Raw genomic sequence first — 27284 nt, forward strand, 5'->3', positions numbered from 1 at the left:
TCTACATATGACCTATCACCACCTTAAGCCACTGGCCGGATCCCACCTTGCTCGACAACTTGTACTGCCTGCACTTGTCTGCCTGTGATTTTAATAGGTATTTGCCGGTAACTGCATTCATGCCATTTCATGTACCTTTGTGCCTTAAGATATGCGCCTAGTTGCCCTTGGGCCTTGTGCGCTATACAAATAAATAAAATACAAAATACAAATGCTTATCATAGTTGCTCCCATGTGGGCAAGACAACCATGTCAGCCACATCTGCGCAAGCTGGCGGTGTTGGGGGTAAGTCTCATACATGTGCTAATTCCCTTCACCTTGGAGACCTCCAGCAACTTTGCTGGATTTTGAGGACTTCATTTGTTATACCTGGAGTGTGAGCCTTTTTTCCCACTCATGTATTTTGATGTGTGTTTTACTAGTGTGTTCTTTGATTGTGGAGTTTTAGACAACTCCATGGGCATCATCTTTTCGTGTGTCACAGCACCCTCAGTACAGTGACGCAGGGAAGCCTTTTAGGCTGTCCCAAGGTTTAAATACCTTCTTTGGGATAAGCTACTGTTTCTCAGAGAAAGTAAAGTGAAATTGACTTTACTAGTCTTTCCAAATTACTAGACCCAGCACACACCATATTAACCATAGAGTGCTGGAGTGGTTACTTAGTATCCCCTATGTCTAGAACATCATGTAGCAGTCAAATGCTACCCTTTCCTCTCGAAATGGCTGGTGGCAGTTGTTTTACAACGAACTACCATTATTTTTCCCAACCGCAAACACCAGTTGCGTTAAATCGCGGGAGCCTTGTTTTTCAAGATGGCATCTGAGCCTCCTTTTGTTTAAATGGGTCCCGGTCCTCTTTTTGCCATTTCTTTTTGGAAAGTTCCTTCTAGAGTTTCTCTGTGGGCCAAACCAGGTTTGGTCCGTTTGTTCCTACACCATTGGCGGGCTTCAGGACTGAAGGCTGTAATGAATGGGAGAAAACTGTTTAAAAGGCGAGTCTCTTGGCTTGGAAGGCAGTCTACCACTGGAATGAAAAAACCAAAGACGAGCTGGAAGAGGACGGCTGGTGCAACTCCTGGGCCGCTGGTTTGCCCAGTGAAGCCCTGCTGCAGGTTCGAATTGCCAAGTTAATCTCGATAGAGAAGCCCTTCAAGGACGACTTCTCCCTTTGAGTTGGTGGGACCAATCCACTCGTAAACCACATGGATACCATTCTCGGAGCTGGTTGTTTTTTCCTCAGAGTGCTGCAGGAAACCAAATGGCCAGGGAGGACACCAGTTTGTGTGCTTGACAGGTACCAGAATTGAAGATTTGCCTTTGCCAGCTTTTTGACCAGTCCCTGTGCAGTGCAGGAGTCCCCTGACATCCTCGCTTGTCCCCACGACTGAGGCTCGGGACCCGCGAGATCTGCGGGAACTGCCAGAAACAGACTTCTTCAGCTGCATCTTTTTCTTCATTGTAAGGTACTGTTAAAACCCGACCGAGAGAACTTGCCTCTCACTGCGAAAGTGCTTGAAACTTTGGCAACTTGCAGGCCTAGTCGGCTTGTGACCCAACATATGAAGCTTTCTTTTACGAACTACTTCTGAAAACTTTGGCAAATAATTTACTGATTAACTTCCAGAACTGCTTTATCTTATACACGTCTTTAGTCCATTGACTTTGGCCTAAACAATATTCATTGAATCCACTCCTCTGGGGATTAAACTATTTTCACTGTTTAAGAGTAACTGTAATATTTGTTTTATTTACTTATGCCCTTTTGCTCCTCCTTCAAAGTAGTCTACATACCTCAGAACCTGATATTGTGAAGCACTGAAATATATTTGTATGATATAGATTGCCTCCTTCTAGTGAGTGTTTTATAACCGACTGTGAAATAAAATAAGTGTTTTACCAAGAAACCTTGAGTATAAGAGTCTATTTGAATACATGTAATTATAGACCTCTGTGTAGCACCCTTACAGCTCACATGCCCTCTTGAGATGAGCCTGGCTGCTCAGCAAGGCTACCACAAAACTGTGTAGTACAGACTTATACCAAAGGTTCGTTTTGCTTACACCTGTAGTCCTAATTGTATGTGGTGGTCCTAAAGGGTACTGCATACAAACTTTGCCTAACACGGTGTGCGATTCCCTTCAAGCTCCTGTGCCAGACCAATCTTCTATACCAGCACGGGGGAACAACATTACACCCGCAACCTCACTCATTGAACCTGGCAGCATGGCTCTTGTGATCATAGTTTGGACGTCTTTATCTACCTCAAAGGTGTATGCATATCCTAAAGGAGGCTTGTAAACCAAACACCAGAGACTTATTTCGACAAGTGGAGATTTGTCATTTGTTGCCAGTCTCCACAAATAAACCCCATAGAATGTACTCATCCCACATTCTTTATTAGATGCTCCACTTGCTAGACTCGGTTAGTTTTTAACGCTAGAAGGATCACCTGGCGACTTTATCAGCATACATCATCTCTCACAATAAAATATCATGGTGGAAAGTTCCTGTCATTAAGGCATTTATGGAGGAAGTAAAAAGACTACACCCTCCGATTTCAAACCTACCGCCAGGCTGGGATCTCAACGTAGTACTTTCAAAGCTCATGGGACACCCCTCCCCCTTTGAGCCTATGCATAAGTCCAGTCTTAAACACTTCCATATACGACTGCTCTTGGTGGCTATAAACTCTATAAGAAGAGTCAGTCAACTTCAAGCATTGTCGGTGCAAAACCCATTCTTTGTCATCCACGTGGACAAATTGGTATTTAGAACACACCCTAGATTTTCTTTAAGTTTATTTCCACATTTAATGTTTTCTTTCAGAACCCAACTAGCTCATCTGAGAACAAACTCCATACACTAGATATAAGGCGGGCGGTCCTTTACTATGTGACCAGACCGCTCAGAAAAAAACCCAACTGTTTGTCTCCATAGCACCAGGCAGAAGAGGAGACTGCATTTCCAAAATTGCCATCTCCAGATGGATAGTCCGATGCAGACAGCTGTTACACATCAAGCAAAACGCTGCCTTTCACACCAAGAGCTCACTCCACAAAGGGTACAGGAGGTACTTTGGCCTTTAAAGCAAATGTCCAGCTGGACACCATTTGCAAAGCAGCTACATGGAGCTCAGTATACACTTTCACTCAGCACTACTACATTGGCACACATTCTAAAGCAGATACCCAAGCTGGACAAGCGTAGTTCTAAAACATCTATTTACCGCTGGACCTTCTCTGAACCCACCACCTTCTCCTAACACTGCTCGCTAATCTTTGCATAGCATGTGATGTAAGCAGATTCCACAAGCTTCAGAAGGGATACATTACTCACCATAATCATATTTCTGATGCTTGCATCTGCTTGGATTCACATGCGCCCTCCCTTCGGAGTAGACAGTGCATGGATGTTTATCTGAGCTTTTCCCAAAACGCATCTGCTTTCATACACCTGTACTCGCGCTACACTACATGCAACCTCATGTCAGAAACAAAACATTGTGTGACCTCGATGTGTCAAGGACTATGGGTACAGTAGACGTCACATCAGTGATATTATTACTGGCACACGCTGTCGACCTCCCTTCGAAAAACACAATGAATACTTTGCAGCTTCCACTAGATCTCTGCCTCTGCATAGCATGTGAATCTAAGCAGATACAAGCATCAGAAATACTATTACGGTGAGTAATATTATATAAGATGAGCCTGGCTGCTGTCATTGCTACCAACATCTCAGGTGGTACAACCTTATACTAAGAGTTGGAGTTTCTGTATTGCCCAAGGTATAGTTCCATGAAGCCCCTGGGTGGATTTAAGAAAAACTGTCCTAACAGTGTCTCCATGATTGTTTCGCTTTCTACAGGGAACAAGCCGGCCCTCTCATTACCAAGTCTTGTGGGATGATAACTGTTTTACTGCGGATGAACTACAGCTTCTGACGTACCAGCTGTGCCACACGTATGTGCGCTGCACGCGCTCCGTCTCCATTCCGGCTCCAGCCTATTATGCCAGGCTGGTGGCGTTTAGGGCCAGATATCACCTTGTGGACAAGGATCATGACAGGTAATGCCTGCTCCACTTTGGGTTCTCTATGCATGGTGATGTTGCATGTGTAGTGTTAATGTTGGTCATGATGATTTCGTTTTTTCTGTTGGTGAAGTCCAGTAACTGGATGGTATTTGCATAGAAGCTGTGTTTGGATGAAAGTCCTAAAATGCCTCTGTGGGTCACTTGATGTTTGTTTTTTGGTTTGTTTCCCACCTTTTGGTTAACTTTTTTCTTCCACCCAACTCCTCCACTCACACCCAGTCCTAATTCAGGCTCTCACTAGTAGTTGGCTCTGCATGTGTCCCTGGGATTCCTCAAGATTCCCAAACCATGATGTCCCAAATGTGCCATGAATTCTGCTTTTATGATCAGGCCATACTTCCATTTTCTGTACATCACTGGCTGGAGCTATGTTGTGATCTTGGAACAAAGGCCTTGATTAAAGTCCAGTGAGCCTTTACAAGGATATATTCCTGGAAACAGTGTAAACACGTGTTATGAACTGTAATGGCCTTCCTGGGACTCAAGGTTTGAAACTCAGTAAAGCCATGACCAGATCTTCAATGTTGAAATTGCTTTTGCCGGAAATATTTGAATGTACCGGCTATCCCATACTCTGTCGCTGTCAAGTGTTTAAATGATGTGTTGGGACTGGATGTCTATACTCTGTCCTGGTGGGCAGATGTATATAGGATGCCAACCTTGTTTAGTGACGAGGACAACTTTGGAAGCTATAGCCATACCAGCTGAAGGTAGCAAGGCGCGTGGTGAAGGCTGTCTCAGGAAGGGTGATCCTTGTAGGGGGCCCTTGTTATATAAGAATTAGTGCAGTCCAACTGGTGTGGGATTACACGACTTATTTCTTGGTATTATGTAACTTACCTTTTAATATAGGCTTGTACTACACCAGTTGGTAGTGTGACTGAGCAGCCAGGCTTATCTTAAGATTAATGTGAGCTGTACAGTTGTACAATGAAATCAGTAAATACAGGTATCCAATTAAACACTTAAAGTTATATAATAAATATGTAGTTCAGATGCTTGTGAATTTGCTCAGAATCACATGCTGTGCATATAGTCTAACATATAGTGGTAATCAGAGTATTGCATCTTGTCTTTCAAGAATGGTAGGGGGACGTAGATATGGGCATGCTTGTAACACTATCCCTAATGTCACTTGTAGTGTACCAAAAATCCCTCACGTTTTGAGGGCCCTTAGATTGTTTTTTTCACCCAGCTAGCTGGTCGCCTTATGCAGAGCTCGTAAATTGCAAAGTTTGATTTCATTGTCCACAACCGTTGGTCGTTTTAAAATTCGTCAATTCTTCAGCCACGACTACTCCTGAACCAACGCCGAAGACTGCAGATTTCGGCGGCTGGTGCTTCGGTTGACGCTGAGCCTCTTTGATGGACTCGTCAGGAAGGCTGAGACACCAATGAGCCCGTCGAATGTTTCCCCATAATCGGCCACCCTCCCCGCCGCAGTCGATAAAGCATGGGTCCAGGCATTTAAGTCAAAAGGGCGTCGGCACCAAACACCATAAGAGGTCTGAGATACCTCAGAGCGCATCCGCGCCAAAGGTTTCGGCGATGGCGAAATCCGCAACAAAGCCGCCGGGTTTGTTGAAATCACTCCCCGATACTGTTAAAGAGAATTCTCAAAAATGTGCTAATTTCGTCCACGTTAGAGACCCACAGCAACTTTTCTGGATTTTGAGGACTATTTTAATGTGATTTTATACACTTTCTTTTTGGTTATGGAGTCTAACCAACTCCATAGGCATCATCTTTTCCAATTGTCACAAAGCACCTTCAGTGCAGTGACACAGGGAAGTCTTTCAGATTTCCAAGGTTTAAATAACTTCTCTGAGATCAACTACTGTTTCCCAGAACAGTGGAGGGAAATTGACTTCATTTAGTCCTGAAATTCTAGACCCAGCACACCCTATTTTACAATAGAGTGCTGGAGGGGTTACTTAGTATCCCCTGTGTCTAGTTGCTCGTGTGATCAACAATGGGGGGATGTCCTGACGTGTGGCGTTAACTATGGTCTGCTAATGCACTAAAAGTAGACCTGGGTCATTTCTATTATGTCAAAACTCGTACATAAACACTTTGAATGTGAAAAAATGTACAAGAAGGAATTTAAGACACAAATGGATGTTGAGCTGACAGCTTTTTTAAATTTATTTTGCTGTTGGATGCATTTGTTATTCATGCAACAATAAAAAGAAAAGGTATATTGTTAAAAAGAACTGTTGGGAGCTGCAAAAGATTCCATTACAAAAACGAAGTTTGCAAATACAGTTGATTTCTTAATATTTCCTCCCACAGCTGTTTATGGCAAAGCAAATTTGCAGAACAGAAGTGTTTATAAAAGAACACTGTGTAACCACCACCTAAAGTGACTAGTGATTAGAATGTTAAGCATACATGACATACATAACAATCATAGCAATCATAGCAAGAGCAATAAATGGAAAAGCTTTGGGTTATGTGTATCCAGGCTGGAGGGTGACCTAACAGGTGGTCGACGTCTAGAGATAGATCAGGGACGATGTTGAGACCAGGTAAGGTATTGTGGTGCTGGTCGAAGAGACGTTTCGGCTTGGAGCCTTCATCTGGGGCCTGGGGTAGGTCTCCCTAAGAATAGAGACAGGGGGACTCCATTAGTGTCTAAGTGTAAGGTAAAAAACATTTGTTTAAAAAGAGCAAGACATAATATTCACCCTGAATGTGGTACCCCGTTCTAAAATCAAGGACAAGGAATGCACGGAACTGACCTTGGGGGGTGGAGATCAGTCGGGATCAGAAATTAGTGTGCCGGATGATTGGCAAAAGGTGCTTAATTGGTTTGGTCCTCTGGCAGTCGGCTGTGGGATGCTGCAAGAATAAAGGAACATATAGTTCTGACTGAGAATATTGATGGTAGAGGTCACTGACAGGAGAATGTATACTATTGTGTACCTTGAGAACATGTTCTCACCTGTCTAGGTTGTTGCTGCGCAAAGAATCAAAAGAGGAGCGCAGGGTACCGGTTGGATTGGCTACTAGTCATTCCAATGTGGAACCGCACCGCATGGTGGCTGAAAAATGGTGGCCGGTCTGTGGTTTTCCTATGGGAAAAAAACGAGAAGTATATGTCCGTTAGAATAATTTTGGAGGGAGGGTCTGAATTGTGTGTCCAAGTGTGTTGGGGATATACCTGGTATATGAATCCCCGGTTTCCGTCAGATTGGCGTATGAGTCCGCGTATGCTTTCTGCGATTGTGCCTCTGCTTACAGGCTGGCGGACTGCGAAGTGCCAAGCACTGTATAAATAAGCTAAGTGCGAATGCGCCCCTGGAGTAGTGTTGTTGTAACTAGCGAGTGCGCATGTGCAATCCCATTGTAAAATGGATTTGTCGTGGGTAAATGTAAATGTGAGACACTGGTCTCTCACGTATATACAATGGGGGACAATGTAGCTGGTCCTTTGGATGTAAGGGTGTGTAGTTATCTACAGAAATGCATGGGATCGATCTCATTCAACCCAGTTGAGGTACTTTTCAATTTAAAAATCCACCATGCTTCTTTGTGATTAAAGGATAGTTCCGGGAATTTTTTTTTATTGTCCCTAGGGGTCGGCCATGTGTTTGTAAGCATAAATCGGTAGATCGTAGAAAACTTTCCTATGGACCTTACCCGACTTTTCGCCCATTAAAGCACTCGAAATCAGCCTCCATTTTGTGATAATCCTATCATTTCGCCCCATCGACCTGGCTCACCTGCCTTTGCGGCACTAAATCAAATCCCCCGCCCCTGAAACAGACATCAGCAGACGCGTACTGCCCATTTCAAGCACGTCTCGTGTCAACAATCGCTGCGCCTCAGCTATTGACGTGTTGCTATGGAAATGGCAGGACGCCTCTTTCCCCAATAAGTATAAACAGACCGTTTCACAACACACAGCAGCAGATTTTCGATTCCATTCCTCTCTCTGTGTTACTTTGAGTATTCTGTGACTCGTTTCAGTGCTCTGGTCAGCTACCTTCGTCGCTTGTAGCCCGTGTAAACACCTGTACCATCTCGGTAAATTATTTTACTCTGTTTACCACACAATGGCTACAATAATGCCCTACATGTACGAGCCCGAGTACACCGAGGAGGAACTACTGGAAAGGGAAGCACGCGGAAACGATGGGGATTCGGACGGCAGTTGGGAGGACCTGTCAACGGATGAAGAGCCTGGACCATGTCGCATGGACGGCGTCTCCACCTGGTGCACGTGCAATCGGTGCGAGTTAATGCCCACTGAGGAGGAGAACTGCTGCTGCCGTGAAAATTCCGGGTGCTTGGCCTACATTTCTGAAAGCGAGCAAAGTCTGCAGGAAGGCGAGCAAAGTCCGCAATGCATCACCGAGCTGCCAGAGTTCAGGGAAGCCTGCCTCTCACGGACCGTGTTGAGGATGATGATGGTGCTTATGCACGAACTTCGCGGCACTGTTCGTCCGCGTAATCCGAGTAACGAGTAAGTATACTCTGTTTGTGATGTCAGTGATGCCACTACTATTTCATGGTCGTCTCCCACATATAAAAGTACATCTACATATCATTCGAACGCATGTAAATTGGTTCCATATTGTGCATTTTCTAGATATATTTTTTTTCTAAGCAAAATGACATGTTTTACCTGAATCGACATTGATAAGAAAGTTTTGTCAGTTTAATACAGTTTGCATCTTTCTTTTTCACAGGTGGTACAGGCTGGTGGCCTATCGTTGCTTCACTTGGTGGCTTCACGGGAGGCTCGGATACCGCGTTCGGAGAGTAATACCTGCCTGTGCGGTACTTGCCATTAGACAACATTTCCCCAGTGACAGTGGACAATACCGCGGGTTTTCCCTCGATGTCTTGCAACCTCAAATTTACAATGTGTAATTTTTATTATTTATGTTTATTTTAATTAAAATCTAAAATAAAGCCCAACATATATTTTAACAATGGTTGTTTTGATTTTTTAAATGAATATAGTGTGTCTCTGTTGAATGGCCTTCCGTTGCCTTGTCACACCACATGTCTCCGGCCAGCATCCTCCCTCACGCTGGCCGCCCACCTTCAATCCACATAACCGTTGAACCCATATATGCAGCAGTCATACATATATTATTTTGTGGGTTGGCATGAAGCGTTGGCAATAAAAAGCCGTTCGATTTTATTGATACAAAACATGGTTATAGGTAAATAATAAATATGGTTGATCATAATAAATCCTCTTTTTGGGCACCGGGTACAGAGATGACCCCCATATATTCTCCTGGGAGGGTGAGGTATTTATAAACTCACCCCCCTGCCTTCCATGTAGTAGATCCTGCAGCCATCCTCTTACATTCAGTTAGATGGCCTCTCCTTGGTGAGGCCCTGCGGCAAACGGGTGTTGTCTGCACGACCACCGCCCCAATCCACCCCCCGCCCTATCAAAGGCAGTTCGCACCGGGGTACTTGCGCTGGCAAGTGGAGCTGTCAGGGAGCGATAAAGGCCAAGAGGTGCCAAAGACCATGTACACTTCAAAGTGGTCTATAGAGCATGGGCTGTTGTTCCCATGTCTACCTCCAGACCCCGTGTCTCCTGCCAAGCATCCCCCCTCGCGCTGGACGCCCCCCTGCAATCCACATAAGTGTGTCTGCATTCACGAGTCTTCCTGTGTCTTGTCTGCACGACCACCGCCCCAATCCACCCCCCGCCCTATCAAAGGCAGTTCGCACCGGGGTACTTGTGCTGCCGGCAAGTGGAGCTGTCAGGGAGCGATAAAGGCCAAGAGGTGCCAAAGACCATGTACACTTCAAAGTGGTCTATAGAGCATGGGCTGTTGTTCCCATGTCTACCTCCAGACCCCGTGTCTCCTGCCAAGCATCCCCCCTCGCGCTGGACGCCCCCCTGCAATACACGTCATTCATTCAAAAACACACCCCTGTTTCGAATTCTTTATAACCCACTTCATATTTCTAATGAGAACTTCTTTGCGCTTTGCTAGTCAACCCGTGAAGGTGCTGGTTATCTGCTCTTCGTCTCTGTGAACTTCCGTGACCACTTTGAGCAAACTCGTCAGTGTGCAACCTGTGAACTGCTCCCTGTTCTACGACAAGAAACTACTCTGATCCCTGCATCTAACTGTTTGTTCGTCAAGGTAAGGCCATGTACCATAATCATTTTGCGTCCAATTTTTTAATTTATATCTATTTGCTAGTAGTCATCAAATTGCATCCATGTTTTCTTTTCGTTCACGACAGTACATGCAAGGAACTAGTCACATGTTCTGAGTTTAGTCAAATTATATTTTTCTATTTTTTTAAAGTTATTGAAATACTTATCCGCATGTGAATAACGTGTATAGTTCCAAGAACCAAAACGAACCTTGCATCGAACCTTTTATGTGTCATTTAATTTTTTAACACATTGGTATTCATAGAGAATTGTTGATCTTTACTTTTCAGAACTTTCCACAATGCCTGCCTGTTCCATTGGCGGTTGCCCTTCGAAGACCCATAATAAATCTGAAGGTACTATAATGCATGTTTTCCCTAAGACAATAGATCAGATAAGAGAATGGGTCCGATATTGCGGATATCCACCGTCTGAGCTAGAAAGTAGAGTCCTAGAAGTCTTTGCAGACAAGAGGGGTGATCGATACCGCATCTGCAGCAGGCACTTTAGCCCAGACATGTACTCCACATCATTGCTAATAAAGAAGAAAACACCGCGAGCGAGGCGAAAATTGCTCTCAACCGCTATCCCCACTCTATTCGTCCACATCCCTCCACTGGTGAGTCAAGTTTACGGATTTAGCTCTCGGCCTTGCGGTAGTGTGAGTAGCATTAGCTAACCATAATTTCCCCATTTATGTCTCCACTCAATATGAAGGCGGAAGATTCTCCATCCGTGTCGTTATTGCAGTCATCAGCCACTTCAAGCGCCTATCGGGTAATCTTACTTAGCTATTCTGCCACTGACTTGTTTTAGGCATGTAAATCAATAGTTTTAATTTATCGTGTAATTATTTTACCTAATGGTACACCACAGTACTCGTCCTCTAGTCTTTGTTTTCAGTTATAATTATTGTTATCCAAAATAATGCAAGTACTGCCTTTCAGGGAGATGCTGAGGAGTCCAACGCATTGACGACAACCGTAGATGTCACTCAGATGCTCGAGGTACGTTTCCGGACAGTTCCATCGATGGAGATCATCAGATCTTGCATTCTTGTAGCGTGATTGTTACACACAATGTTTCTTTCGTTTTTAGCCATGTCCTTCTGTCGTCGCCCTCCTATGTGTCTTCTTTTTTCAATATTGTGTTCATTACTAATGAAAGTCCTATGTTTCAGGGAGTCGATGGAGCATTAGTCCAAGAAGAAGGGGGAGCATGCAGTTACGGGTCGGCGCAACAGCTTGCAGAAGTGTGCACCGCAGTTACAGCGTCCCTTGATGTTCTTATGCATTTCGAGGTATGGATACTGACAGTTCGATCAAGCGAGATCATATGACGTGATTACATCCGCTATACTTCCTTCTTTATTAACGCAAGTACTATGTTTCAGGGAGCTGACGGAGCTTCTTCTACAAGAACATCACCCCTAGTAGTTGATGCAGATCTCTGGGTGGTGACACTTCCAACGATGGAGCAAATCGAATCATATTTAGATATCCATTCTTTATTTTAGACAACTCATCAAAGATTGTGCAGGACTATTTAGATGAGCCGTTGACGCCTGCACAAAGTTTATGTTCTTTTTAACAAAATAGAAAACCATACTAATGCAATTACTGTGTTTCAGGGAGTTGCTGAAGCGTCATCTTCAATAATATCATCAATGGAAGTCTATGCGGAGCCCGAGGTATGGATCTTGACAGTTCCATCTAACTAGATCAACAATGCGTGAACTATTGTCGTTTGAATGTTCTACACAATGCGTTCATTGGTGTTTTGCTATTGAGATGTACGTATGGGTATTGGTCCCCAAGTACATTTTGTGTTTTCAATATTATTATACATACTAATGAAAGTTCTATGTTTCAGGGAGTCGATGGAGCATCAGTGAGTGATGGATGTGCTTATCATGAAAATATAGTAGTTGCAGCGCGAGAGGAAGTGGAGACCTGCACACACGAGTCGGAGCAACAGCGTCCAGATGTTGAAGTTCGAGGCAAGAAAGTTTCAAAGAAAAGAAAGCAAAAGAAGGTTAGTGTCCTGTTCACTATATTATGTTGTCTTTCACTGTCAATAGTTCAATACTGTAAGTTGTGTTTAAACTGAACATCCCTTTTCTATTCTGTCCTCTAGTTGCGAGTGGGTGTAAGAACTCGATCTACACAGACAGTGAAGCGAACGAGAGATGTTGCTTGTCAAACCTTTTGGCAGGGACTTCAGACTGGAGATGCATCGTGCCAATGGGAAGAATATGAATTGATTGACAACGGGGCTATACCACCACCAGCCATTGATAGTGAATGTCCTCCTGGTAGTTTGGATGCAGTCGGAGATCAATTCACAGAATCCACACCCGCAAAAAATAAGAGGGCGAGAAATTTGAAAACATTGTTTTTTTCTCCCATTTCCGGCCAAGGAACAGTTGTTGCAGAAGAGAGTGAAATGGACGACAATGAAACACCATCAATATCACTCAGCATAGCGGAAGACGATATCAGAGATTGTACCTTTCATGTGAGTGACATGTCCTCAACGTTACAGGCCGAACCAGCTGGGATGCAGAGTGACAGTATAAGGAAGGAGGCCAAATTCATTGTATTCGATAGCTGTTTGATGGATATTATTATGATGATGAAATGTGGGCATTGGGTTGGTGGAGAAGTATGTGGGGAGCCATTGATTAATGTGACTCGTGCAATTCGAGGCACTAACCTTAAAATACATGCCACCTGTACACAATATCATCCGTTCTCATGGTCTGCACAACCCATGCTGGGGCAACTGCCAGCAGGCAATCTACTTTGTGCAGCGGCCGCACTTTTTAGTGGTTCAAGTTTTAAAAAGTTACAGTATTTCTTTCAGTTTGTGGGAATCCATTTCATTGCGAAAACTCAGTTCTACAAATACCAAACCGATTATCTATTTCCAGCCATCAGCGAAGCATGGAGAATGGAAAAAATGTCAATGGAAAGTACATTCGCGGGCAAACGCTTCAGGCTAGCCGGTGATGGACAGTGCGACAGCCCAGGATTTTCAGCCAAGTACTGCACCTACCACTTTCAGGACATGGAAAGTAAGAAAATTGTGAGTTCGGTGGTCGTGCAGGTGTCACAAAGTACATCCTCAGTGGCCATGGAGAAAGTTGGCTTTGTAGCATCATTGCAAGAACTACAATCGCGGGGAATGGTGATCGACCTGATAGCCACGGACAGACACGTTTCAATTGCCAAGACAATGAGAGAAGAGTACAAAAATATAAATCACCAATTTGACGTATGGCATCTTGCAAAAACAATCAATAAGAAATTGTCGGCTGCAGGAAAAAAAAAAAATACGCAAGGTATTTCGCAGTGGTCCAAGTCAATCAGCAACCATCTTTGGTGGAGTTCAAAAACATGCGAAGGGTCGTTGGAAATTCTACTGGAAAAATGGCGGTCAGTAATGTTGCACTGCAGCAACGTACATCGATGGTCGACCAATGAACATTTCCACAAATGTGAACATGGCCATTTGTCCACAGAGGAGGCACGGAAGAAGAAGTGGTTGATTCCTTCATCACCCACTCACAAGGCCATTGAAAAGATTGTATTTGATAAAGCTATAACAAGAGATTTGAGGGGACTCACGGAATTCTGCCACACAGGAGATTTGGAGGTGTTCCACAATATGTGCCTAAAGTACAGGCCCAAAAGGTTGCATTTTGGCATGGAAGGCATGATCAATCGGACTCTTCTAGCGGTCTTGGCACATAACCACAATGTTGGCCGTCAACAAAGTAGGACGACCGGAACTTTAGGGAAGCTTCGCTACAATAAGGCCTTCACTAAAAGAAGTAAACAATGGGTGATCAAACCAGTGTTTGAGGATATGCAATATGAGTTTATTGAGAGACTTATCGTAGATGTCCTCGATAGGCACATACATGGAGTGTTGAACGAACCTATGCAGGGGACAACTGCATTGCCACCCAACATTGCCTCTGTTCCATGTCCACCTAAAGCAGAGCTCATTGAGAAATACACATCACGGTTTAAATGATTGTAATTTGATTGTCTGTTCTCTCGAATCTCCTCATGTTGCAGGCCCATTGCATACGTGTAGCTATGTATTAGGTGTAAATAAAAGTCATTGCTCAGTGTACATGCAATGTGTCTCTCCACCCTCGCCCCTCCCTTCACCGTGCAGTAGTGCGAACCACCCGTGTGTCACCTGTGACTTTGCTCTCAAGTCTCCTCATGTTGCAGGCCCATTGCATATGTGTAGCTATGTATTAGGTGTAAATAAAAGTCATTGCTCAGTGTACATGCAATGTGTCTCTCCACCCTCGCCCCTCCCTTCACCGTGCAGTAGTGCGAACCACCCGTGTGTCACCTGTGACTTTGCTCTCAAGTCTCCTCATGTTGCAGGCCCATTGCATATGTGTAGCTATGTATTAGGTGTAAATAAAAGTCATTGCTCAGTGTACATGCAATGTGTCTCTCGAACCTTGTTGATTTGCGCATTAAATTATGTGTAGCTATGTATTAGGTGTAAATAAAAGTCATTGCTCAGTGTACATGCAATGTGTCTCTCGAACCTTGTTGATTTGCGCATTAAATTAACCAAACAGTAATATAAATCATTTTTACAAAAATTATAGAATGTTTCCGTATTACAAACACATTGCCGACCCATAGGGACAGTAAAAAAAAAAAAAAGGCACGCAGACAAGATGCCCTTAGACTAACTGTAGCTAGCAAACTAGAAATGTCTGCTCGCTCACAGTGAAGGTCAGCTGCTTTGATGTTTTGCTCGGGTGGCGGAACGGCCCACGACCCAGTATAAGGCTCTATTGTGATTTGACCTTGACAGGCCGGGACCATCCCGAAAGACTAAGAAAAGATAATGAATAAAATTTCAGAAACGAAACGATGAGCCACGTTCATTAGAATAAGTAACCTCGGCATAGAAGGAGTGGTTTTTCGGTTCTGCCCTACACAGAGAGAAAATGGAAAATGCAAATATAATGTAAGTAACTTTTGATGAGTTTATACCGCAATTTAATTACTATACAGTGGCTTTATAGACGGGTTCAGTTGTACTTGTTCGTTCTATGTGGCATATTGTTTTCTACCCTTTCTTGAGAACCATCTCCGTTTACGGAAGCACCTCAAAACCTTCGACTTTGCTTCTGCTTTCTCTCTCCCTCTCCCCTGCTACAACTGGTCCACTGTCTGCGACCTCGGTCCTGGGCCCTTCCACTCTCCACCTGCACTGCCTCCCTGTCAAACCCCTGCACTGGGGGACTGTCTCAGTATCGTACAGCCCCCCCCTTCCCAGCACTTGTTCTGCACTTACCTTGCACTTGCCACCAGCTGGCCCTATTTATTTATTATTTTATGCTACTTACCTTGTACTCCCCTCCCCCCCACCCCCTCCCTGCCTCGCCACGCCTTTAAACACTTGTGTACACCCAGTAGCGCTGTCATAACTATGAAATGAATCATTTTAATAAGGATCCGATGGTGAAACTAATTTCATTTTTTATGTTTTTAGGTACGTCGTTCACTACTGTCTGTGTCACGAGTACCAGACACCGGTGGACGGCTTCTACAGCCGCCAGTTGCTTCTCCGCGTGAACAACGTTACCACCCTGACCATTTTATGGGACGATCGCCAAGTACAAGTATGCCCTTACGCGGTACTAACGGTTAGATGCAACATGCCTACCGTTGTGGTGGCCTAGTGCCTCGTTGTTGGAACAGCCATGCGATTATCAGTGCGACCGAAGAGCTTATTGTTATCGTAAACCAACACCCGGTGTACTTCACACGGACATTGCTTCCCTCAAGACGCACTAATTTGGATCGAGAGCAAATAAAAATGCAAATCGCTGAATATTCTATAAACATTTGATGTCCAATAAATGTACTTTGCCAAATGTACAATCTTGCCGTTTGCTTTTAAACCACGGTTTCACATTCCGAATTGTGACGCTGTATTGTGAGATGCTCTAAGACCCGGTGTACTGCACACGGACATTGCTTGCCTCAAGACGCACTAATTTGGATCGAGAGCAAATAAAAATGCAAAACGCTGAATATTCTATAAACATTTGATGTCAAATAAATGTACTTTACCACATTTACAATCTTGCGGTTTGATTTCAAAGTACAGTTTCATATTCCGAATTGTGGCGCGCTGTTTTGTGAGCTGATCTGTGTTGATTTCCGGGGTCTGTGTGGAGTCGCGTAGAAGACGCCTGGGCGCGTTTGCCTACGCAGCACAGTCACGTCACGGGGAGAGGCGGGGAATATGAATGTTTTGATAATGTCAGGCTCAGGGGCGGGGGAATTGATTTAGTGCCGAAATGGCAGGTGAGCCAGGTCGATGGGGCGAAATGATAGGATTATCACAAAATGGAGGCTGATTTCGAGTGCTTTAATGGGCGAAAAGTCGGGTAAGGTCCATAGGAAAGTTTTCTACGATCTACCGATTTATGCTTACAAACACATGGCCGACCCCTAGGGACAATAAAAAAAAATTCCCGGAACTATCCTTTAAGTGAGTTGGTGGCATTACTTGTGTTCGATACTGAATCTGCTATCCACCACAGGATATCGTCTGGGCCATGGTGGTTTTCCGTATAATGTTGTACCAATGGGGCTGTGGCAGATTTGCACCTGATACGAGATCTATGCTCCCCTATTCTTTTGTGAATTTGCCTTGTTGTCTGGCCCACATAGCGTAAACCACAAGGACATTCAATGATGTAGATTACATTGGCTGTTTTGCAATTTGTGAACTGTCTGAGTTCCCAGTCTTTTTCGCCTATCTTGAATGAAGACATCTTTCTAGTAAATCGCATATTCCAGAGCATTGATCTTTGAGATTTTTTCTCCAGTCTGGCATGTGATAGCATGTCTTTTAGGTTCTTTGATCGTTTAAGCGCCATTCTTGGTATTTTTTCTTCTGGCAAACTTAATTGTACCAAGGGCCAGAACTTTTTCAGGATCCTTTTTAGTTTGGTTGTATCCGGGCTGAACGTAGAAACAAATGTCAGGGTCTCATCTCGATCCAAACTTTTCGTTTTGGGTGTTAGCAGGCTTTCCCTGGGCGTGTATTTGGCTCTTTTAATAGTCCGACTGACGAGTTTTTTGGGGTATCCTCTTTCTCGTAGTTTGCTTTCGAGTTTTTTAGCATGTTCTTGAAATGTACCCATTTCCGTGCAGTTACGCCTTAATCGTAGGAATTGGCCATATGGGAGATTGTCCCTTAAGTTCCTTGGGTGATGGCTTTTGTAATGAAGTAGAGTGTTCCTCTCTGTCTCCTTTGTGAAGAGGTCACATTGCAGTTTGCCCTGCTTGGCCAGGATGGTCAGATCCAAAAAGTTAATGGCGCTGTTACTTTTTTGCATAGTGAATTTTATCTCTCGGGTCTGCATATTGATCCACTCGAAAAAGGAAGTGAGGCTGTTTTCATCTCCGTTCCATATAAGAATAACATCGTCTATGTATCTGAACCATGAGGAGATTTTGTTTTGAAACGGATTGGATATGTTGTTAACATGTTGCCTCTCAAATTCTGCCATAAAGATTATCGCCAGACTCGGGGCAAAGGCTGCTCCCATAGCCGTTCCACTTGTTTGAAGATAATATTCGTCATCGAACATGAAGAAGTTGTTGGTTAGTGCCAGTTCAAGTAGTTCCACTATAAAGTTGGTGGGGACTCTTGTTTGGGTCATAAAATGGGTTAGATGTAGTCGAATACATTCCACCGCAGCTTCTTGTGGGATGTTTGTGTAAAGACTAACAACATCCATGGTAACTAGCAATTCCTGTTCGTTGTTGAACTCACGTCCTTCAAATTTAGAGATAGTGGACATGGTATCTCTAAGGTACGTGGGTGTTTGCTGGCTGAGGGGTTTTAGAAAATGGTCTATGAATTTACAAATCGGCTCCAGAATGGACCCACAACCTGATACAATCGGTCTACCTGGAGGGTTTTGGCTGTTTTTATGAAGTTGCTCGTGTAGCATTTGTTACCCTTTCCCCTCAGAATGGCTGGTGGCTGTGGTTTTGCAATGAACTACCATGATTTACCCTGACAGCGAACTGTTCGCAGCTCAGGTAAAGTTAAATCGCGGGAGCCATGTTTTTCAAAATGGCGCTGAGCCTCCTTTGTTAAAATGGTACCCGGTCTACTTTTTTCGACATTTCTTTGTGGAAAGGTCCTTCTCGAGTTTCTCTGCATGCCAAACCAGGTTTGGTCTTGGTTCATTCGCTTTTGCCAGGCTTCAGGTGTGAAAACCGCCTCTGGCTCCAGAGTGTCGAAGAAAAAGATGCTGCTGACTACTACTGTTCCTGGCATTTCCTGCAGATCTCACTGTTCCTCAATCGTGGGGGCAAGGGAAGACATTGGGGGACTCCTGGACTGGTGAAAACACTGGCACTTGGCAAATCTTGAATTCCGGTGGTTGTGAGTAAAGCACACAAGCTGGTGTCCCTCTCCCTGGTTATTCGGTTTCCTGCAGCACTCCGAGGAAAATGCAACCAGCTTCGAGATTGGTATCTAGGTGGCTTAGTGTCGAGTTGATTGTTCCCACCAACTCCAAGGGAGAAGTCGTCCTTGCAGGGCTTTTCTGTCGAGGTGAAGTTGGTGATTCGGACCTGCAGCAGGGCATCACCGGGCAAACCAATGGTCCAGGAGTTGCAGCAGTTGTCCTCCAAGCTCATCTTCGGTTTTTTTGTTCCAGTGGTCGACTCATCCTTCCAAGCCAAGAGATTCGCCTTTAATTCAGTTCTCTCCGATTCACTCCAGCCTAGCTGTCACTCACCCATCAGGGTGGCTGTCCTTGCCGGACAGTCAGCCAGCCAATCATCACAGAGTGCATTTGGGTCTCCTAGGAGACTAAGCACAAGTTGTTTCCGGCACCTCCCTCACTTCCTGCCCACCTCAGACACTCAGGCGCCAGAAGCGATCTTCACTCCTGAAGCCGCCCAAAGCCCAAGGAACAAAGGGACCAAACCTAGTTTGGTGTGCAGACACACTCTGGAAGGACTTTGCAAAATGAAATGGCGAAAAAAAGACTGGGACCTGTTTAAACAAAGGAGGCTCAGATGCTCAAACATGGCTCCTGCGATTTAACGCCACTGGTGCTCGCGGTCGGGAAAAATCATGGTAGTTAGTTGTAAAACCACTGCCGCCCGCCATTCTGAGAGGAAAGGGTAACATTTGACTGCAACATGAGTATCTAGACACGGGATACTAAGTAACCCCTCCAGCCCTCTAATGTAAGAGAGGGTGTGCTGGGTCTAGGAGTGTAAAGACTAGTAAAGTCAATTTCACTTTACTTACTCTGGGAAACAGTATCTTATCCCAGAGAAGGTATTTAAACCTTGGGAAAGCCTGAAAAGGTTTCCCTGTGCCACTGCACTGAGGGTGCTGTGTGACACAAATGAAAATATGATGCCTATGGATTTGGTTAGAGAAAAACACATTTCAAAACACATGAGATCTTGGGAAAAAGGGTCACACTCTCCAGGTAAAAAAATCAAGTCCTCAAAATCCAGCAAAGTTGCTGGGGGTCTCCAAGGTGAATGGAATTAGCACATTAAGAATTGTTCCTAACCGGAACCGAAGAAGAGCTTTAAGAGGACGGCTGCTGCAACTCCTGGACCGTTGGTTTGCCCTGTGAAGTCCTACTGGAGGTCTGAATCGCCAAGTTTGCATCGACAGAGAAGCCCTGCAAGGACAACTTCTCACTTTGAGTTGGTGGAACCAATCCACTCCCAAGTAAGCCTCCTGGACACCCATTTCGGAGCTGGTCGCATGTCCTCAAAGCGCTGCAGGAAACCGTAGAAACAAGGAGAGGGTCACAAGATTGTGTGCGTTGCTTGTAATCTGGCCGAAAGCTTTTGGAAGATCCTCTGGACTTCCACGAAGCAGGACTGACCAAGCCTGACACCCCTCAGTTGAGTGTGGGACCTCAGATGTGAGGAAAGTACACCTTGAACAGCCAGGAACCGCGCTTATTGCTATTTGCTGTACCGCAAGGAGCTGGAACGCGAAACAGCCACTGAAAGTAAAGTCTGCTGGTTGCCAGCTTTGACTGTGCCAATACCGTGCAGGAGTCCCGACATACTCCCTCTTGTCCCCACGACTGAGGCCCAGGAACAGCGAGATCTGCAGAGATGTACAGGAACAGAAGTCTTCAGCTGCATCTTTTTCTTCTTCACTAAGGTACAGTAAAACTAGCCTAAGAACTTACCTCTTACTGTGGAAGTGCTTGTAACTTCTGCAATTCACAGGTCTAAGCAGCTTGTGGCCCTACATTTGGTTCTTCTTTTTATCAAAGACTACTAAGAACTTGTGCAATGACGTTTCCATTTGAGGTGCTGCATCCTATACAAAGACCTTTGCCCATTGACTTTTGTGATGCTTTTTGTGTGTTCTGTTGTGTTTTCTGCACAGGATTTCATGTGGGACTCCTGGCGGTGCAGCTATCTTTTCGTTTGGTGTACAGACCCATTGGATACCTCTACGGCACCCATGGGTGGGGGTACAACCCTGTGCCCCTAGTGTATGTTTTTGGGCACCTGTTTGTGGCCCACAGAGCAGGGTATGGGCTGGTGGCAGCTCCATGCTGAATTTGACAGGTTCCGAGTATCCTCCATTTTGGGATACCCAGGCCCTGCCATTGTAATCAGTTGATTCCTGATAGGAAACAAGATGTCCCCCATGGCCTCTTGCTTTCTATTGCCTGTTACCTTGTTTTCCCAAAGTCCTGGGAAGCCCTAACTCTGTCCCTTCCCCCTGACCGGCTGTTGGGTGGAAGTTCCATATATGGTGGTGTTGTGAAGTCCAGGCCAGACTGGCTGGAGCCTTCCCAATGACTGCATGTTGTGGGTACACCCTGTGGGTGGGACCTGGGTGAATGGAGTGTGACGAATACGCATTCTGTGTTGTGGGTGTCTAGTATCTGGTGTTTGACACAATGACTGAGACAGCCCTGCCCGAAACTGGTATGAATGCAGTGCAGAGTGTTGAACGGCTGGGTACTTGTCCCAATACACATAACTTGTTGTGAGTGTCTGGAGAGAAGTGAATGGCCTGAATGCACTATGCACCTGCTTGCCTGCCTGCATGAATGCCCTTCTGACTGATTGGTTGCCTGAGTGTGACCCAGCAGAATTAATGGGAGATCAACTAGTATATCTGGGGGCCTCTCACTGCTAGAATTGGTGTTCAGAAGCTGAAGTCCACGACGAGTAACTGGAGTAACTGACGCTTGACCTTGAAGCCCTGCTGGACGAGAAGAATTGCTGTTGCTCTCCTTCACAATCTGAAAGCTGATGTGCCTCCAAGGACTGACCCAGAGAGGACCTGGTAAGGCGCCCTCTTCCCAAGCTACAAGGGGCCATCGTGCACCAACAGATCTTTGCCAAAGCTCCCTGGTAGACAGACCTTCGACAGGCTGCCAACCCGAGACGGGGACTGCCGCGGAATCACAAAGAAGCGCCCGGACTGTTGTCCGCCACTGTAGCTGACCACCGTCGCCGTGCAGAGCAGCCTTGCTCCCGTTTGCCTAAGAACTTTCGAATCCAAGGACGCTCTCGTCCGCATCGTCGCCGCTGTATCCTGCTGGAGAAGGCCTGACCGTCGACGCGCCGAGGAGCATCCACCGGTGGGTTTCCCGCCACCCAAAGGCCAGAGACGCCGACGACTCAACGCCCTTGCTGGGACCCAGTTCTTCAAACTCTTTGCGGTCCAGAACTATCGACACCGAGGTGCCCCGCACGCCTCTTCCTTGCAGGACGTTTACGCTTCCCCGTCAACTAGTACCGCTAGGAACGAAGCTGCCACTTCACCGTCGTAGCTCATTCTGTTCTCTGTCGGACGTTCGACCCGTGACTCCTGCCTTAAAGGGAGGGCACTCAAAAAGGGCTGTCGCTTCCCCGCCGAGGAACGCTACAACGCTGGGTACTTTGGAGTTGCAGAACTGGGAAGTCTAGTGTGAACAATATATGGACTGGGCTTGTATCTTTATTCTACAGGTTGCCCAGGTGGGGGAAATCTCCACACAGAGCTGTGTTTAACGGTAGTGACCAATATGTGTATATAACCTTGAATATTAATTATATAGACTGTTTTAACCGATAGTGTGCAGACATTCCTTTATGGGTGCTTGGAGACTACACTGTACTTAAGAACCAGCCTGCATCACCTCCTGAGAAGCTAGGCCTTTAATGCTCGACCACGTAGCAATAATGGAGAATATTGGCTGGGGTCCTCTGTGCCTCTCATCTACCATATAGAGAGCGGAAGTACATACACCCCCCTTCAGTCTTTACAACTTTGGCTTAGCCTATTCAATTGAATGACTCTTCTCTTGCTATCTGAAAGTATTTGCCGTGCTTAAGAAAATTTGTATTTCTTGAGTTCTTATAAACTTTGCCTTTTACAAACCATTGAGTATTCTGTATGCCAACAAAGGTATTGATGTCCACAGCACCCTTGTTACTGAAGTCACCTGTGGGTGTAGGTTGTGTCTGTGGGCCATCCCAAAAGGGCCTGGTCTGATCCAGAAACTCAAGAGTGTACTGTATTGAAGTATATTTGTGTTACTATTCTATTGCTCCCTTCTGAAGAAGACTTTATAACTGATAAATAGTTTATGCAAGAAACCTTGTGGAAGTGTTTATTTGAATACCTGTAACTGTGAATCATTGTGTAACTCCTACAGCTCACATTGACCCCTCTTGTGATAAGCCTGGCTGCTCAACACACTACCAAGACTGTGTAGTATAAGCCTATACCAAAGGTTGGGATGCCTATACCTGTAGTCCGAGTTGTTTGTAGTGTTCCCAGAGGGTACTGCTTTCAAACTTTGCCTAATGGATACGCTGGAGATACGCAAGAGTCTTGAACTTCATTTCAGCGGCAAGTAAGCCAAACGACGCGTCGAGACCTCAAGAAGAATATTCAGATAGGTCACAGCCCCTATCTAAGGCAATGACTGACAAATCTCGACCATCTAGCGACCCTAGTCCTCCAAAGGAGTCCTTGCCCCCTACAGACACCTCTGGTTCATCCCTATGGACCAGAGATGGGTTTGAAGGATACATGAACAAGCTTTCCAAATTTGTGGATTTCTCTGAAAGGTTTATCACCACTAAAAGAGCAAGAGGAAGACGCCTGCCCTACGTTGTCCAAAGTTCCAAGAACTTTAAGTCCGTTCCCACATGAGGAGGTGTTTGACCTGTCGGAACCTGAAGAAGCCCATCAAGACCACTATGATCAGGGCGAGAATACCTTTGAGGAGACGCCAGACCAGTGTCCAGACTGGGGTAATGAACAGCCGACAGGCGAGGCACCATGGCTTTCCCCCTCCACTACTCCAGATCCAGACGCCCTGTGTCTAGATCCTCCCTCATCACCTCATAGGCAAGCCTCGCCTATTGATGGCCTTTAATGCTATTCTAAAAAAAAAAGGCTGCTGAACACTTTCAAATTGCCACACAAGAGGCGGTACAGGACACAGACTTTGTAGAGGACATTTTAAATGAAAAACTACCCACAAGTCGAGCGATACCACTATTGAATTCTATCAAAAGGTGCATCACTCCCTCTTAACTCCATCTCTAACAAGAGCTGGAAATCCTGGAGTCGAAGCTTTTTCGCCACTCTCCCACAGACACACTGTATATCCAGGGATATGCCACTCCCGACTCCTTAGTAGTTGCTACTACAAGATGGAGCCGGTTACCCTGGTCTACGGCTGAGGCGCAGCAGACCAGGATTGCAAGAAGTTATACGCCCTTGGAAAGCACATTACAACATCAGCAGCTTATTCCACCATGATTGCTACAACCCCACATTGCTAGCTAATTATTGCGACGTCCAATGAAATCTACTCCAGGAGGGCCTGCAAGAAGTTCTGGAATCGGCACGATCGCGCCTGCTGGCGGTTGTTTCAGAGGGAGGCAGGTCAATGAGAATATCCTCAAAAATACCCTGGATGCTGCAGAAACAGCGGGACAACCCCTGGCGCAAAGTACCCTGCTTAAAAGGCACGCATGGCTCAAGAATTTGGGCTTTAAACCTGACACTCGGGCATCCCTTATTAACAAGCCAGTTGAAGAGACTAACCTGTTTGGAAGGCAGTAGACGATGCCCTGGAAACATCGGAGGAGGATGAAACTTTAAAGTCTCTAAACCAGATTTCGAGGGGATTGTGTCCTGACTTATTCCACATCTATGACAGTAATGGCCACAGCTGTGCTGCTTCGGAAAATCTTTCGGCGTAGGCGTCCTGCGTCGATGTTGATACGTTGTCCCTCGAGGGCCTCCGTCGAGCGTCGGCGTCACCGGATGTTATATACAGGACGCACAGCGCTCGTAGCCTCAGTTCCGTTTTTTCCGCAAACGTGTTTGCTCGGAATCTTGGCGCTCGGTTCTTCTACTTCCAAGTTCTGCGATGTCTTCGTCATCTTGTACCCCGAAGTCTAGCTTTAAAAAAATGTCGGGACTGCGGTTCGAAGATGTCCATCTCTCTGCTTTGGCGTAAATCCAGGGAGTCTTGGTCGCCGAGTGGTTCCTGCCATTTCTCTGCCTCTTCTAGGCATTCGCGGAAGCGCCGGCATCGGTCACCTTCCCCGTCCTCGTCAGAGGACTCCGCCAGAAGGCAGTTGATTTGTCCTACCAAGTATTCGTCGCCGGCCGAGCGGGAGGCATTCCGCCAGCAGATGGTGATTTTTGAATCGCAGGGCACTGCTCCATCCGCGCCTTCGAGAGAAGCCGGCAAGGAATGGGTTAGGGCCACCACTCGCACGCCTTCGGGCTCAGGCGGTCGGCACGATCGGGAGCCGCCGAAGTCCCGATTGGACAAGGTTGATAGCCATAGCCGTGCCAGGCCTCGAAGCAGTTGTCGAAGTCATCGGTGCCTCGGTTGACGCGGATTGCATCAGTGCCCTCGACGCAGTTTGTGGAGGATTTGCCAGAGGTGCCCCGGAGGGCTGTGGAAACTCAGAGGAAGGATCTCAGTAAGTCTGTGAGGCCTGTTTTTGAGCCCTTCTCTGTTCCTCCACCCAGATTGGATTTATTCCAATCTTTGGATGATATTTCGGAGGTGGAAGAAGGGTGTGTTGAGGAGATGGTTGTGCCTCCTGATGTCCTTGAATGAAGACCTGTTATCAGGTCAGTCAGATGTAAGAACTCGGTCAGTCCTTACATGATGCAAGTGGTCTAGATAACTCTCCGGAGGTGGAGTTTGGCAGGCCTGAGGCTTGTATGCATGCTGAATCCTCGTACAGGCGCCTCATGTCGAGGGTGACTGAGTACTTGGGGTGGTCTGCTCCTCCTGTTGATTTTCTTCAGGATAATCTGACAGATATCCTGCACCAAGGACCACCCACTGACCTGGTGTTGCCATTTCATATGGCTTTGCAAAGAAGGGTGGCAGCGGCTTGGACTGCTCAGAGAGTCTCCCAGCAGTGAATAAGTCTCTTCCGAAAAATGCCGTCCAGCCAGTGGTAACCCTGCTACTTATCGACGCACCCAACTCCGGAGAGTTTTGTGGTGCAGGTGGCTATGGCCCCCGCAAAACAGGCTGCGTACCCTACCATGCCTCCTGATGGGGACGATGAGCGCTTTGATGGTTGGGCGAAGAAGATATTTTCATCTGGGGTTATGGCTTTGAAGGCAGCCAACTCCGTTTGTGCCTTGGCAAGATTCACTCACACTCTGTGGAATTGTGCATCTTTGGCGGCTGAGCATATTCCCGAAGGGGAGAAACAGGGTGGTTTTCTAGCCCTCATGCAGGACGACAAGGACGCCATGTGTGAAGCCATTCAGTCGGATTTGGACACGGCAGACTGTCAGTCGGTCAATGGCTGCGTGCACAGTGATCCGCAGATTTGCGTGATTGCGGAAGTCGGGGTTTGCTCCTAATGTGCAATCACGGTTTCTCAACATGTCCTTTGATGGTGTCCACTGACAAGAGCCTTGAGAGGTTGCAGACCTCCAAAGCTGCAGCGAAGTGTTTGGGTGCTGCAGTACGTCAACCTCTGCCTTTTCGTCCTAGGGGACAGCAATGGAGGGGAGGTTCCTTTCAGTACTACTCGTCCTTTGGTAGATCGAGAGGAGCTGCCAGTCAATGGGGCCACCGGAGGAGTAACCGAGGTGGAAAGCAAGGTACTCGAGGTACCAAAGCCGCTCAGGCAGTTGCCCATTTGCCCTCCGGCACTGCCGCAGCTGCATCTGCTCAGTCATGAGGCCATGTCCCATGGTTCGCTGGTTGGGGGCGGGCTTGCACAGCATCTTGGAGAATGGTGTGACATTACATCAGATGTGTGGGTTCTGGAGATCATAACTCACTGCTACTGTCTCCCCTTTCGGCAGAGGCCTCGCGACAATCCACAGGGGAAGCTCTCTTCAAAGAGTCCGGAGCCACTCCTTGCGCAGAAAATCCTATCCCTGCTGGAGAAAGGCGCCATAGAACTAGTGCCTATAGCGGAGAGGAACAAGGGATGGTATTCCCCTTATTTTTTAATCCCGAAAAAAGATGTGATTGAGACCCATCATGGACTTGCGTTGGCTGAACAAGCTCCTCAGGAAGAAAAAATTTCAAGATTGTCACTCTTTCTCAAGTCCTCCAGGCCCTTCAACTTCAGGATTGGTTGGTGTCTCTCAACCTCAAGGATGCTTACTTTCATGTGCCGATTCATCCAAAGCACAGGAAGTACCTGAGGTTCGCGACTTGCATTTTCAGTTTCGGGTCCTGTCGTTCGGATTGACCTCCGCCCCGAGGGTCTTCACCAAGCTGATGGTGGTGGTGGCAGCGTATCTCAGGAAAGGGGATTCACGTCTACCCCTACCTGGACGATTGGCTGATAAGGGCACGTTGTTACGCTCACCTGGACCCCACAGGGGTGTCGATCGGACCCGGACAGCTGCGGTCTCCTTTAACGTGATGCGTAGTGCAGAGATGACTGTCTGGTCTGGCCCGCCTAGTCTTGTCTGCTGGACCCGAAGAAGTATTTTCCTTATGTTGGTAAAAGATGAG

The 27284-nt window shown here is 46.2% G+C and overlaps 1 protein-coding gene across 3 annotated transcripts in view; it reads left to right on the forward strand.

Moving 5' to 3' along the window:
* The window catches only part of LOC138503097 (protein argonaute-4), a 324615-nt gene that overhangs the window by 286424 nt on the left and 10907 nt on the right, over positions 1-27284 (forward strand). For all 3 annotated transcript variants that reach the window (XM_069622601.1, XM_069622603.1, XM_069622602.1), the window contains exon 17: positions 3869-4068. In XM_069622601.1, coding sequence (XP_069478702.1) covers positions 3869-4068 — 200 coding nt within the window. The remainder of the gene's footprint in view (positions 1-3868; positions 4069-27284) is intronic.

The sequence above is a fragment of the Ambystoma mexicanum genome, chromosome 11, assembly GCF_040938575.1.
Source record: "Ambystoma mexicanum isolate Mex_15411 chromosome 11, UKY_AmexF1_1, whole genome shotgun sequence".
Classification (NCBI taxonomy): domain Eukaryota; kingdom Metazoa; phylum Chordata; class Amphibia; order Caudata; family Ambystomatidae; genus Ambystoma; species Ambystoma mexicanum.